This window comes from Oryzias latipes, chromosome 18 (assembly GCF_002234675.1).
Source record: "Oryzias latipes chromosome 18, ASM223467v1".
Classification (NCBI taxonomy): Eukaryota; Metazoa; Chordata; class Actinopteri; order Beloniformes; family Adrianichthyidae; genus Oryzias; species Oryzias latipes.
In genome coordinates, this window is record NC_019876.2 from 4,115,196 (window position 1) to 4,128,161 (window position 12,966).

At 42.2% G+C, this 12,966-nt stretch overlaps 1 protein-coding gene and 1 long non-coding RNA gene across 2 annotated transcripts in view; one reads left to right on the plus strand and one right to left on the minus strand.

Moving 5' to 3' along the window:
* Positions 1–5,565: 5,565 nt before the first annotated feature.
* On the minus strand, positions 5,566–8,765 carry LOC111949313. Its single transcript, XR_002875325.1, has 3 exons — positions 6,378–8,765; positions 6,161–6,286; positions 5,566–5,898 (listed from the first exon to the last, which is right to left on the minus strand). It is a non-coding gene; the product is annotated as an uncharacterized LOC111949313 (long non-coding RNA).
* Positions 8,766–12,331: 3,566 nt separating this feature from the next.
* LOC111946341 (oncoprotein-induced transcript 3 protein-like) overlaps positions 12,332–12,966 on the plus strand; it is a 39,343-nt gene continuing 38,708 nt past the window's right edge. Inside the window, exons 1-2 of the mRNA XM_023948990.1 lie at positions 12,332–12,376; positions 12,557–12,653. Of these exons, the coding sequence (XP_023804758.1) occupies positions 12,332–12,376; positions 12,557–12,653 (142 nt within the window). The remainder of the gene's footprint in view (positions 12,377–12,556; positions 12,654–12,966) is intronic.

Below are 12,966 nucleotides of genomic sequence, written 5' to 3' on the forward strand. Positions count from 1 at the left end.
TTAGAACACGACCCAACAGCCGCCCAGTCCAACTCAGTCCTCTACATTAACAATATCAAAGTCAAAAGTGCAAAGCTATGAAGAGCAACACAAACAGATTTTTACATTTAAGGTAAGTGAGAAAGTTGTGGCCTTAACATAGAATTTTCACAAATGTATCATGCATGAACCACATTAGAACCATGGAAGAAGTACAAATAAACCACTAAAAAAAACTGGTTGATCTGCACTTCACTGAATTTCTTTACTTTGACATTCAGACTAAGCATAAATCACATCACGTCAGCACCATGGTCAGCACGCACTGAGGGGCCTCACAAAGCTTTATTTTACTGAAATAGTTGGATTCCTCTAATCCACACCAGTTCCAAGTCAGCTGATAGGGCCAACCGAGGTAACCCGCCAGGTGGGGGGACAAATGTCGAGACGGGGCACCCCCAGTGGGAGCCACAGTGGAGATCCATGAGAAGGGCCCAGCGGGCGTCCAGAGTTACATCTGTGTCATTACATGATTTTAACATGATACACAATATAATAATAGTACTTTTTTCTCCTTCTTTTCCTCAATTTGCTATAAAAAAGTTTTGTTTCTTTCTATCACATGAAAAAAAGGTTCCTATCTGGTGACACGACTATGAACACACCTGAGTATAAGAAAACAAGAACAAGCTGTGCAGGAATTTAGTCGTCTTTCTCCAATTAAATGCCAACCTTGGACAACCTTGAACAAGACGTTACAACATTTGACTAAAACCAGTTTGTCAAACTTAACAAAGTGAAACTCAAAGTTGGATAACAAAAACCACTAAATGCAGACCTTGTTTAAAAGAAATGGAAAACAACATTTGACTGAGAGGATTTTGTTATTCCATGAATCCACAATCTATTCCTGCTTCATCCTGAGGACAAAGGGGGTTACTGTAACCTACCCAGGCTAGTCTAAGGAGAGCATACGTTGGACAGGTCAGTATTCAAAACTATTTATCTTTTTTTTTTTTTTTTTTTTTTTTTTTCTTTTTTTGCCTCTGCTTTCGCCCTTTTTTTAACTTGTTCTGTCCAACAGCTGAGCAAACAGATTAGAGCTGAAGGCTTTTTGTGTTGGACAGGTTTTACTATCACAAAAAGAGGTTATATAGCTTCAAGAAACTAGAGTGTAGATTTGTATAAACCCCTTTTTGTCGTATTTTTTTATTTATTTGTTACATTTAGTGTGTGTGGGGAGGGAGAGGGGAAGAATGTGAGGGGAGGGTGGAAGAGAGTAAAAGGAAGAAAGGTGAAAAGGTGGGGGATACAAGCACTGATTTGACTAAGTTATTAATTTAAGCTGTTACAATTATACCAGATCTGCTGGAAAGACGAATGTTACATCAAAGGTGAAAATCTGACACTAAGATGAGCGAAAAAAAAACTGTCCATCAATACACTGTAGGTAAGGAGGAGGGATGAAGCAGACAGGGAGCAGTGTGGCAGTGTGCACGTGCACGTGGGGGTGGAGATACATGCATGCTGCCGACGTGAACCGTGTGTTCATAAGGGGAGCCAGATCCTACCCAGCAAGACCAGCCAGACCAGGAAAGGGGAGGAGAGCCCCCCAGGCCAGAAGCCCCCCCAGCATCCGGACCCAGGCAGCCCGGGAGGGGAGGAGGAGGGGACCGCCCACCCCACCAGCCAGGCACAGAGAGGGCCCCCCTACAGGGGCCCCCCCAATGCCCAGAGGCACAAGCGAACCCAGTGTCCGGCCCCCAGGCCACAAGACAGGAGCGCTTAGCCGTACCAGGCGGCAGCCATGGGAGAGGACCAGGCGGGTGAAGACCGGCCGCCCCCCCCGACCTCACCCATGTATGGAGGTGTGGGAGTGCTGTGTGTGTGCTGCAGGTAAAATAGGAGGTCACCAGTGTGGGGGGCTCCACCGCTGCCAAGCCGCAAAGCCCCCCACTCCGGAGTCCCTCTGTGAGTGGTGTGTATTTGCTGTGTGTGTGCTGCTAGCATGCAGTGTGTGTGTCTACAGAGGAAGTTAAAATTGTGGGGGGGGCCAGCGAAAGGTGAGCACGGATGTTTCACCGTGCCCCCCTCCACCAGACCCTCTCCACAAGGCCCTAGATGAATCAGAGTGTCTAATATGCAAGTAAAAAGCGGGGAGGAGGGCGGGTGCCAACGAGAACCCAGAGAGGGGCATCCCCAGTGAGCCCCGCCAGCATACCCCTCCCATCCAGATCCCGGGGCCCTATGTGCCTGTGTGCAATATTTGTTTGGGTGAGAGCGGGGAGGAGCGGGCGGATGGGCACAACCGGGGGAGAAGGCTCCCCCGAGCGACCGGCCCCCCAGCCGGCCGCGGTAGGCGCCCCCCCTCCCAGAGCGGCCGGGCAGCCAGAAACGCCAAGCCAGCCGCAGTTGGAGGCCAGAGCCTCGCGGCGCCGAGAGACAGCCAGCAAGGAAGGGTCCCGGTGCCAAACTATTTTTCTAAGTTTTATTTTAGTTCCTCTGTGTTTATTTTCCATCCTGCAATTACAGGAGGGGGAGGTTCTTACGTTAGCAGGTCGGTGTCCACACCTGCAGCCCTGTCCTTAAATTCTTCTGGATGTATATAAAAGTCAGGATGGAGATAAAAGGAGGCAGACAGGGAGGAGGAAAGCCAAGCGAGGACAGCAGCATCTTTCACTGAGACCCCCTGCAGGATCATCAGAGACCCCCCAGAACAGAAGTCTTCCTCTTCTTTAAAACTGCATCTGGTAAGACAAGTTTCACACCTACTGGAGCTTCAACATTTTAGGGGTTTCTTCATGGGTTTGGAAGTCGTCAGTGAAAAAGGTTCCCAATTACCTGTTAGTGTGATTCACCCACCCACCGGTGAGTTGCGCCCATCTCTCGAATTCTTTGACTTATGTTCCAAAGACTACTACAAAGAGGTGTGGACGCAAGTGTCGAGTATCTTGCAGCAGAAGGCAGCGTGTGACATTTAAAATAAAAGCTTCAGATGTAGTGGTGGTCACGTGCGTGTTGGGTCTGCTGTGTCGGAGCGGGGAATTGTGGGAAATAATCACCATTGCCTGCCCTGGTTTTCTTCTGCCTAATTCCTTTTCATGCAGCTGTTTTACGTTGTTCTCTCTTAGTTATTTTCATCCTTTTTCCACACCATAAGTGTGGAGAGGAGAGAGGATGAAGAGAGCGGTGCGATGTTCAGTATCAGATATGTAAAATAAAAGCATTACATGTAGGCCGTAGCAGGCCTGTCAAAGTAAAAACTGAAAGCCTCCTCTTTGACTTAGGTATTTCCTTACATATAGCACTACGGCAAATGCCGCACTCTTTGACATGCCGCCCTGGGCCACCGCCCACCTCGTCCATATCAATAACCGCCACTGACTTTGAGTTATTAATGTTGTTCCTGTTTTTTACCGACGCTCAGCTGCTTTTCATTCCATTAGGATCAGCAGATTCACCTTGGTTATATAAAGGGTTGAAGAGTTAAAGCAGGTCACAGAACGTGTTATTTATGTGTCGATATCTCCTGTGTTAAAGGATTATACAATATCAGAAATGACCAGACTTCTGGTTCTAGTTAAGCAACGATGCATTTAGTAGATATTTTATAAAGGAACCACAGATTAAAGGGGCTATATCATGACAAATCAATTCTCTGTTATAATGTTCATTTCTCACAAAAAAAAACGACCCTGAAGTGGTATTTTGATCCATTCACACATCTCTGAGCATTACTCTTAAAAACTCTGATCGCCCCTCCCACCACAGAAACAAGCAGGTTCTCCCATTGTGACATCACAAAGTGAGGAACAGCACCTTCCAAGGGTCATTCCTGGCAGCTCCGCCCCCTGGCTAACACACTTTCTCCTATGGAACTAAACAGCTAAACACTCTCATTCTTTATGTATAATATGCACATCCATTTTGCAAAAAATTCAGATGTTTTTTTAATGGGCGGCTCCCACACAGGGTGAAAGGCGGAGCCTCAGAGATCCAGTCGTCTTACTTCTGTGTAGGAAAATAAACTGAGAAAAATAATAATATTTTATTTCTTTAGTGTATCAAAGGTAATTTATTGCTGAGTAAAAAACATGACATAAACCCTTTAAAACCACCCATCGTCCTGTCTTATGTCACTCTGAGATCACGGAACGCTGAACTGATGTGATCAAGTAACTCACTACCTGCTTTTAGTCTTTTCCTCTTCAAAGAATTCAATCTTTCCATCCGTTGTGTTTTCTAGACCTTTGTGACCTGATTGGTCCTTCCTCCAAAATGCTCATCCCCCTGCTGTTCCTGTTTGCTGCTGCTGGACTGACGGGTAAGTCACCAAAAATGAAAACTGTTTAAACTTAGAAATGTCTATGAATCTTTTCTGTGCATCGACCATTAAGAGTTTTTCGGTTTTCACCTTTTCTATTTGTCCTATTCTATAATGTCCTGTTAATTTCTGTTCAGATCCTTGCATTAACACTGGATTTTTATTTTGTGATAAATACTGAGTCATCTTGTGTGTCTCCATCTTTTCAGATGCATTCATTCAGATCCAAATAACTGAAAACACTCAGGTTGACACCAGCTTATGTCCCATTACATATTATGGACAGGAGTACACCACAGTCTATGTAAGAAATAGAAACTTTGTCAATCAAGGATGTCTTTTTGTTGAGCAAAGACTTTTAGAAAAATGAAAGAAATATTTGTCTAACAAACTACATCTCAAACTGATTACAGATGAACTTCACCGGTGAACACATGTTTGTTTGTTTCAACGGATATTACAACCCTGAGAGCAACGGCGACTGTATTAAGGCCCCTAATGCTGAGAGCAAAAAAATTTTTGAGTTAAGTGCTGACGATGATCCTTTCTTTTGGACTGATGTGACAACTGTGGTGCAGAGCTCAGTAAACACCATCACGAACGATGCAACATGCTATATGACTTTCTCTAGTTCAGTAAGTATGCTTGTTTAATCTTCAGGTTTCTTGATTCAAACTTAAACAAACATCAGATCAAACTATTTTCTGGACTATGAGATTGTCAGATAGAAAAACACAATTATAAACAACAAACCACAACAAGAATCAAGTTTCTCATGCACGAGGGAGAGGAGCAAATGTGTTGGAAAAGGTCCACCACGTTTCTCTTCTCCAAGGTCTGCCTCTCCTCGTGCTGCTTTTATTAAGAACACAAGTGGGAGGTCACAATTTCAAGACAAAGAGAAAAAGTTCATTAGGGGGTGTCATACAATGACCCTTTTGGTTGGATTCTAAGTTCAAACAGTATCCCTTATCAGTTAAGGACAGTGTCGTAAACCCCCCTCTCTTGCTGGGATTGGGATGAGAAGCAGATGAACAAACACACAACTGTTTTCAGAAAAGGTCAATCTGAGTTAACATTTAAACAAATACATTTAAACAATGATAATAATAAAACAATTTCCTTCACATAGTCCTTCCTTTTTATCATTGATAAATGTCAAAATCTCACATCCAATATCACATCTCTTTTCAGTTTTCTGTGACATCTTCATTTTTATAACACTTTCAATTTACACTCAGATGAGAAGTTTTTTTTTTTTCTTTTTCAAGTCATTTCAATTTCAAAATCATTACAGTCATCTTGTTCTCCCTTTAATAACAAGTTGTATTCTTGACTCATAAGAACACTTTGTACTCCACCATTCACTGCTCTGGAAATCATAGATTGAATACAAGGAAAAATGCACGTAGTAAACACACAACATATGATCAGTACCATAAGAATAGGTGACACTATTTTTAACAAAAGTTGCCACCAGGAACCAAAAGCAAACCAGGAGAAGAAATCCCAAGATTGGGGTTTCCTGTCATCCTGCAATGCCTGTTGAACCTTTTCAAGTTGATGTAATGCTTCAGTGACGCTGTGACCTTCATCTGTGTTGTCAGGAATAAATGTACAACAGGTGTCATTTAACATTTTACAGACACATCCCTCCTGAGCAACCAATAAGTCCAAAACCAATCTGTTCTTTAGAACCATAAGTCTCATGCTTGACATTTTTTCGTTATAGCCTTTAAATGCTTTCATTGTAGCGTTCAAAAATAAACCTAAAAATAAACCTAATCGATAATCAATGGTCTCAATTCTGAAAGTGTTTTTAGCATTTCCAACCTAGGGAAACAATGCCATAGTTACCTTTTCCCAAGTATTCCAGTGTTTATGGTCTTCAGTTACATCTGATCCCCAAATGGAATCATGTGGCTTGACATCAATAAGGTTACGTCTGTGACGCAGGTGAGGCTCATGGCTCAATTGCTTTGCCTGTAAATTAGGATGTAGGGATGAAGTTGGAATTACAGAACAAACATAGCAATCAGATCTATTCCTTTCTTTAGCCTGTAACATAACATACCTATACCAAGAATTTGTCATATACAGGTGAGTTATGTTCATTTTTGGACTATTCAAAACATCATGTTCATCAATACTCAGCCATCGTCGAGAAATGTTTAGTCTTTCCTCGTTGGTGGTTCTTCTTGCAGGTGGACAATGATTCCAAAAGAACCAAATCCTTGTGGTGGCTCCCGTCAGGAATAGCAGGAACAGTAAACAAAATAAACTGTCTCTTAGCCCAGTTGGACACGCCATGGTGGATATGTACCTATCTTCGGGAGGGAGAGGTTACTAGCACATCACCTCCTTAAGTCCTCTAACAGTGTAGGATCCGTGTAGTGCAAAAGAGATCTGGTGTGCTTTCTTCCCTAAGACTAGGTGGATCTCCCGGCTTCGCTGACGTTGAGACAAGCAGCTTCTATACAGCTGCCTCCCTTTGTAGTCAGACTTCCCCACCTAGCAGTTGGAATTAGCCTCACCCAGATGCTTTTTCTTGCAGTGTGACAGGTGGATCCAAGACATCCTTTCAGCAATCTTTACAGCTGTTGGTGTAGTCAGCAGGACTTGGAATGGCCCTTCCCCCCGTGGGCTGGACCAACACTTCCTTTTTATGGCCTTCACAAACACCCAGTCACCAACCTGCACTGGTGAGGTGTCCTGTGGAGATAAAAAGGAATCTGGCACTTGATTTGTCCTTTGCACATCTTTAGTGGTAAACATTTTTCTCAAATAATCCACTAAATTTGCATCATCATCTGGAGAATGTTGCTGTGTAGGATCAAGGTCTGGTAACCTATAAGAACGTCCATACAACATTTCAAAAGGCGTTAAAAGTTGACCTGCTGTGCGTGTGATACGCATGCTTAGCTGAACTAAGTCTATGCAGTCAGGCCACTGTCTGTTTGTCTCTTCCATGCATTTCTTTAACTTTGATTTGATAGTGCTATTAGTTCTCTCAACTAATCCTGCACTCTGTGGGTGATAACTACAATGTCTCTTTAGATCAATACAAAGATGTTGAGCCATTTTGTCTATCACTTGATTTACAAAATGTGTACCATTATCACTTCTTATCACTTGTGGTATGCCAAAAGTTGGGATTATTCTTTTACAAATAGCTTTAGCTACTGTAATAGCATCTTGTGTTGCACATGGAAAAATTTCAACCCATTTGGAAAATGCATCAATAATCACTAAACAATATTTCAATCCTTTGCTTTTATTCAATTCAATAAAATCCATATGGATTGTATGGAAAGGAAAAGTTGGTTCAGGAAATTTTCCTCTCTTAGGTCTAACATTGCCTTGGGGATTATGACGCATACATGTAACACATTGTTTACAAAAAAATTTTGAATAGAGAATAAATCCCTAACTTGTATAATATTTCTCTAATAAATTCATCCTCCCCCCTGTTGAATCATGGCAAAGCCCATGACTCAAAATTGCTGCCCATTTGTACATGGATTTTGGTAAAATAGGTTTACCTTCTGTGCTGACATAAAAACCTTGTTCTAACTTTGCTCCCTTTCTGAAACACAAATCTTTTTCTTGTTGTAGTGCGCTGTGTTGCATTTCTTTTAAAACATCAGCGGTTGCATCTGCAGTCACATCCTCATTTGTGCATATTTCTACATCTTTTGTTGCAGCTTGCTTTTCTGTTGCATCTGCAAAGGAATTAGCTTTAGAATTATGATCTGTTCTTCGTGTGTGTGTCTCACATTTACATATTGCCACTTTAGATGGTAACATTACAGCAGGGAATAATTCTTTCAGTAAGTCTACATGCGTTACTGGTTTTCCTGTTGATGTTTTAAACCCTCAGTTCTTCCACTGTTGACAAAAAAAATGCACTGTAGCAAACGCATATTGGCTATCAGTGTAGATTGTAACTGGATTATCTTTAAACAGTTTGCATGCTTCAGTTAAGGCTGTCAACTCTGCTGATTGTGCTGAGTAATTTCCACACAGGGGTCCTGCCTTCAGAACCTTATCTTGAGTTACAACAGCAAAACTCACTTTGTTTCTGCCTGTGTCATCTTTCTTTGCTGACCCATCAACAAAAACTATTTCTCTTTCAGTGAGATCTAAAAATTCATCACTAATTGGTTGAATTTGTAGTTCTGATTCATCTTTTATCTTTTCATTTCTTTTACCATCTAATCAATCTAATTTCTTCCTTTCAGGACAATCTCTCTCCCAATGATCTCTCTGTCTACAAATCCAACATCCATCATCAACTTGCTCTGACCCTCTCTTGCTACTTCCTCTAAACCTTCTTCTAAAACTTCCTTTAAAATTTCCTTTTCAATGACCACGATTTCTTCCTCTGTTCACATTCCTTCCAAAAAACACATCACTACTTTCCTCCTGCCAAAATGTATCTACACTTTGGCTACGTTCACACTGCAGGGCTTAATGCTCAATTCGGATTTTTTGAAAAAATCCGAATTGTTTGCTAGACCGTTCACATTTCCAAGTAAATCCGAACTTTTGTGATCTCCAGTGTGACCGTGACACGACCCAAACGAGACCCGCATGCGCAGAAGCCAGAAGAACACTCAACGGTGAACGACGTCACTTGTTGTTTGCGGAGCAAACCTTAACAATGGATTTCAACAACAGTGTTGTCAAAAGCGGAGCTCTTTTTGTAATATTAAATTTATTTTCACGAAGGAGCAGCACAATTACAATCTTCTCATTTTAAGAAGGCAATGGAGTCGGGATCGTCTGGACCAACTGTTGTGGAAAGGAAATGTGCATGTGTTGGGGCCGCGCGCCCGTGTGTGTGTGTGTGTGTGTGTGTGTGTGTGTGTGTGCAAGCGCGTGCCACGATAGAGAATAGGGGGGGGGGGGGGGGCAGTGTAGGTGCGCATTCATGTTGTGTGTTACGGAGGACGGTAATAAAAGAAGGTTTCCCCCAGAATAAATGCTATGGACTCTTTATTAACCCGTTCTGGAGAATCTAAGGATCAGAACAGGGAGGAGGAGGAGAATCGCCTCGGGTCCCCCGCGCTTCTGAGCACGGTCGGAAGGGGAGAAAGAAAAAAAAGTTATCGCTGGAAAGGTTCAACACCACGCTCTGCCATTTATCTGGAAATTTTCTCAAAAACCGCCCAGTTGCGATAAGAGCCCTGGAGTTTGGCCTGAAAAGAGCGATCACCCCAAATATTAATCCAATCCGTGACCTCCCTTCCCTTCCACTGACTGATGTCAGCAGCATCGTCCACCATGGTTGATGTTTACGTTCTCGTTCCCGCCTACTTCAACGCAAAATGATGACGTTTGTTGCGTGTCGATGACGTACGGTTCGGAATCAAGTCGCCTGGCCGGTCAGACGGCGGTCGCAATTGAAAAGATCGGCTACAATTCGGAATCAGGACGGCAAACCCACGGGGCCTGGGTCACAATTGAAAAGATCGGATCTGTGTCATTCAGACTGTCATGAAAAGATCGGAATTGGGCCGCTTAGGGGCAAAAAATTCGGAATTGGGTCGTTTCAGCCTGCAGTGTGAACGTAGCCTTGGATTCCTAAATTTCTTTCTATTCACCATCACTTTTTCTGCATGAACAGCAAAATTCATAAACTGTTGTAGTGCTCCTGTAGGCAGATCTATGTAAAGTGTCCTTATCTAGTCTGCAATCTCTGGTCTCATAGCTTGCAGTAAAACTTGTTTCAGCTGCTGTCTATAGGGATCATCATCATTATCATCATCTCTGAGTCCACTGTTAGCTTTAAAACTTCTTCAAATCTGACTCTAAAATCAGACACTAACTCTCCATCTTTTTGTTTAGTTTGACCAATCTTTCCATAATCAGGTCTCATTGGAAAGGCTTCTCTAATTCTTTGTCCTAAAAGTGTAAGACTTTGAATTAACTCTTAGACTGTTATGCGGAAGAGGTCTGGGTGGATCGTCATCATTCATGGGATTCCTTTTTCCCTTTACTTTTGCCCAGTCTGCTTTCATAGAAGTCATACATGGTTTCTGACATTTAATGCCATTCAGATGGTAAGCTCTCTGAACTTCCATCATTTGCCCGTGAGAGATAACTCCCCTCACTGCCTTCCTAACATCCTCTAATGTCCAGGTCCTAAACACAAGAAGTGTAGGTCTCTGGTCATCTTCTCCAGCTCTGGGATTGGGCACTTCAATGATTGGAAATGTCTATGCAACTTTAGATGACTCTCCAGCTTCTTCCAAACCAACCCCCATAGTTCTACTCCATTCTCCATTCTCCAAGTTTTTTCCCTTTTCCTCCTAACATTATTTTTTCTTTTTCTGGTTTATTGAAATCAGTCACTGGTGGGTAAAAACCCGTCAACAGAGGAGCATTTGTCCCCTGGTAGGGAGGAGGTGAGAAATCAGCTGGTTTCTGCTCTCCCCCCCTTTCATCCCGCCCCTGCTCGGTCTGCAGCCTGCTGCAGCCTGCTGTTGCAGGGGTCTGAGTCTCACATCTGATTTATCTCTAGTTTTACTTTTCTGAATGCCATTCTTTATTTTTCGTTGCTTCATTTAAGCACAATTTTGCACAAATTAATTCTTCACTATGTTTTTGTTTCTTTTTTATTCTGTTTTGAATTGGTAACCATTGAACTAATTCAGTACATTCCCCTTAAAATCCTAGTTTTTATCCCATTTTATCAAGAATGTAGTTGAACCTGGATGAACCTCTTTCCATATATTTTTAATATCATGTTAATTCAACATTTTTATTTGAATTCCCCATTTTTTATTTTTTTTATTCATTACGTTAGTCACAGAGTGTGATCAGAACCAACAGAGAATTTCTCTCAGGACCGAATTTCACTCCCCGTGCAACAAGCTTCTAGGTCAGACCTATTGTCTGATCCGGTCACACGTTTAGGGTCCTCCCAGGAGCAAAACCCGTTTTAGACTCTGGGTTCTTTTCACCTAAAGCCTAATGAGATGAAATCTTGTTCTACGTCAACAAGCAGCCTTGTGTTAACACCGCAAGGTTTCCAGCTGCCCACTGCTTCAAACAAGTTCACTCCATTTACACATGCACTCACATTCACACCAAAAAAAAACGTTATTTTTTATTTATTTTTAAATTTTAATAGGCCTTTTAGGGACTTGAACCCTCTTACGCGTTTTAGGCTGCAGGACTTGAACCTACACCTTTATACAGAATTCTGGACTTTTCCGGGACTCCAAACCCACACGTATTTTAGGCAACAGGACTTGAACTTGTCCCTCAGAATTCTGGGCCACTTCGGGGACTTGAACCCCTGAAAAAGCGCTTTACTTGCCTTGTCGTTGTGGTCTGACTGGTTAACGAATAACGTCAATCCGGACCCAGGGATCAGACCAGTCGATTGGCCGGCATAGAATTCACTACGACGGACTTTCCTCCGGAGACCTAGTCTCACGGGCTGTGCACAGACTTCAATCGGCATGGTCCTCCCCCAAAGACGCAGATATGTTGTCACCCGGCTCGAATGGACCAAAGAATGTCAGATAAATGCATCTAGACATTACAGAAAAACACAATTATAAACAACAAACCACAACAAGAATCAAGTTTCTCATGCACGAGGGAGAGGAGCAAATGTGTTGGAAAAGGTCCACCACGTTTCTCTTCTCCAAGGTCTGCCTCTCCTCGTGCTGCTTTTATTAAGAACACAAGTGGGAGGTCACAATTTCAAGACAAAGAGAAAAAGTTCATTAGGGGGTGTCATACAATGACCCTTTTGGTTGGATTCTAAGTTCAAACATTATCCCTTATCAGCTAAGGACAGTGTCGTAAACCCCCCTCTCTTGCTGGGATTGGGATGAGAAGCAGATGAACAAACACACAACTGTTTTGAGAAAAGGTCAATCTGAGTTAACATTTAAACACACATTTAAACAAATACATTTAAACAATGATAATAATAAAACAATTTCCTTCACAGAGATCAACCGTTATAATGTTTCTTCATCATCATAGAACACCTTGGTTCTGTTTGCCATGGGCTCCCAGTCAGTTCTAGATTGGGTTGCCTCTCCAGAAAAAGTGAGTATAAGAAATTAGTGTTTTTAGGATAACATGGTTGATTACATTTATATGTTAAATTTAATTTTAAAATCTTCTGAGTGCTTTAATGCAGAAGGAAGTGCATGTTTTTTTCTCTAAACTTCATTTTCGTTTGATTTATTTTTGTTTCTTAAACTCATTTATGTGTTTCTTTTTTAGTCTGTTAGTGTTCTGGTCAATGGAGATGTGGTAGAAAATGTGTCAGGCTCTCCAGACGGTCCTGTTTACTCAGACACCAGTGGCTGCAGAATCTCAGGTTAGTAAATAACTCTTGTTTAGGTTTTATGTCTTATCAAACATTTCAGTCAGACAACTCTTGCAGAAGAATATTTATTTCACGACATCTTTAGGTTTACACAACATCTTTAGGATGACATTCACAATTTGATTCACAACTTCGTTTTGGCATAAGGCTCCGTTCAATTCCTTGAGACAATTATTTTTCCATACACTTTCGGGTAACAACCCCTGTAACGGAGCCCACAGGTGGAAGCCGGGGAGGAGGGAGGAGCAAAGAATGAGCGCTGAAGGTAAGAGAGAATGAACAATTGTACACCTGACTTAAATAG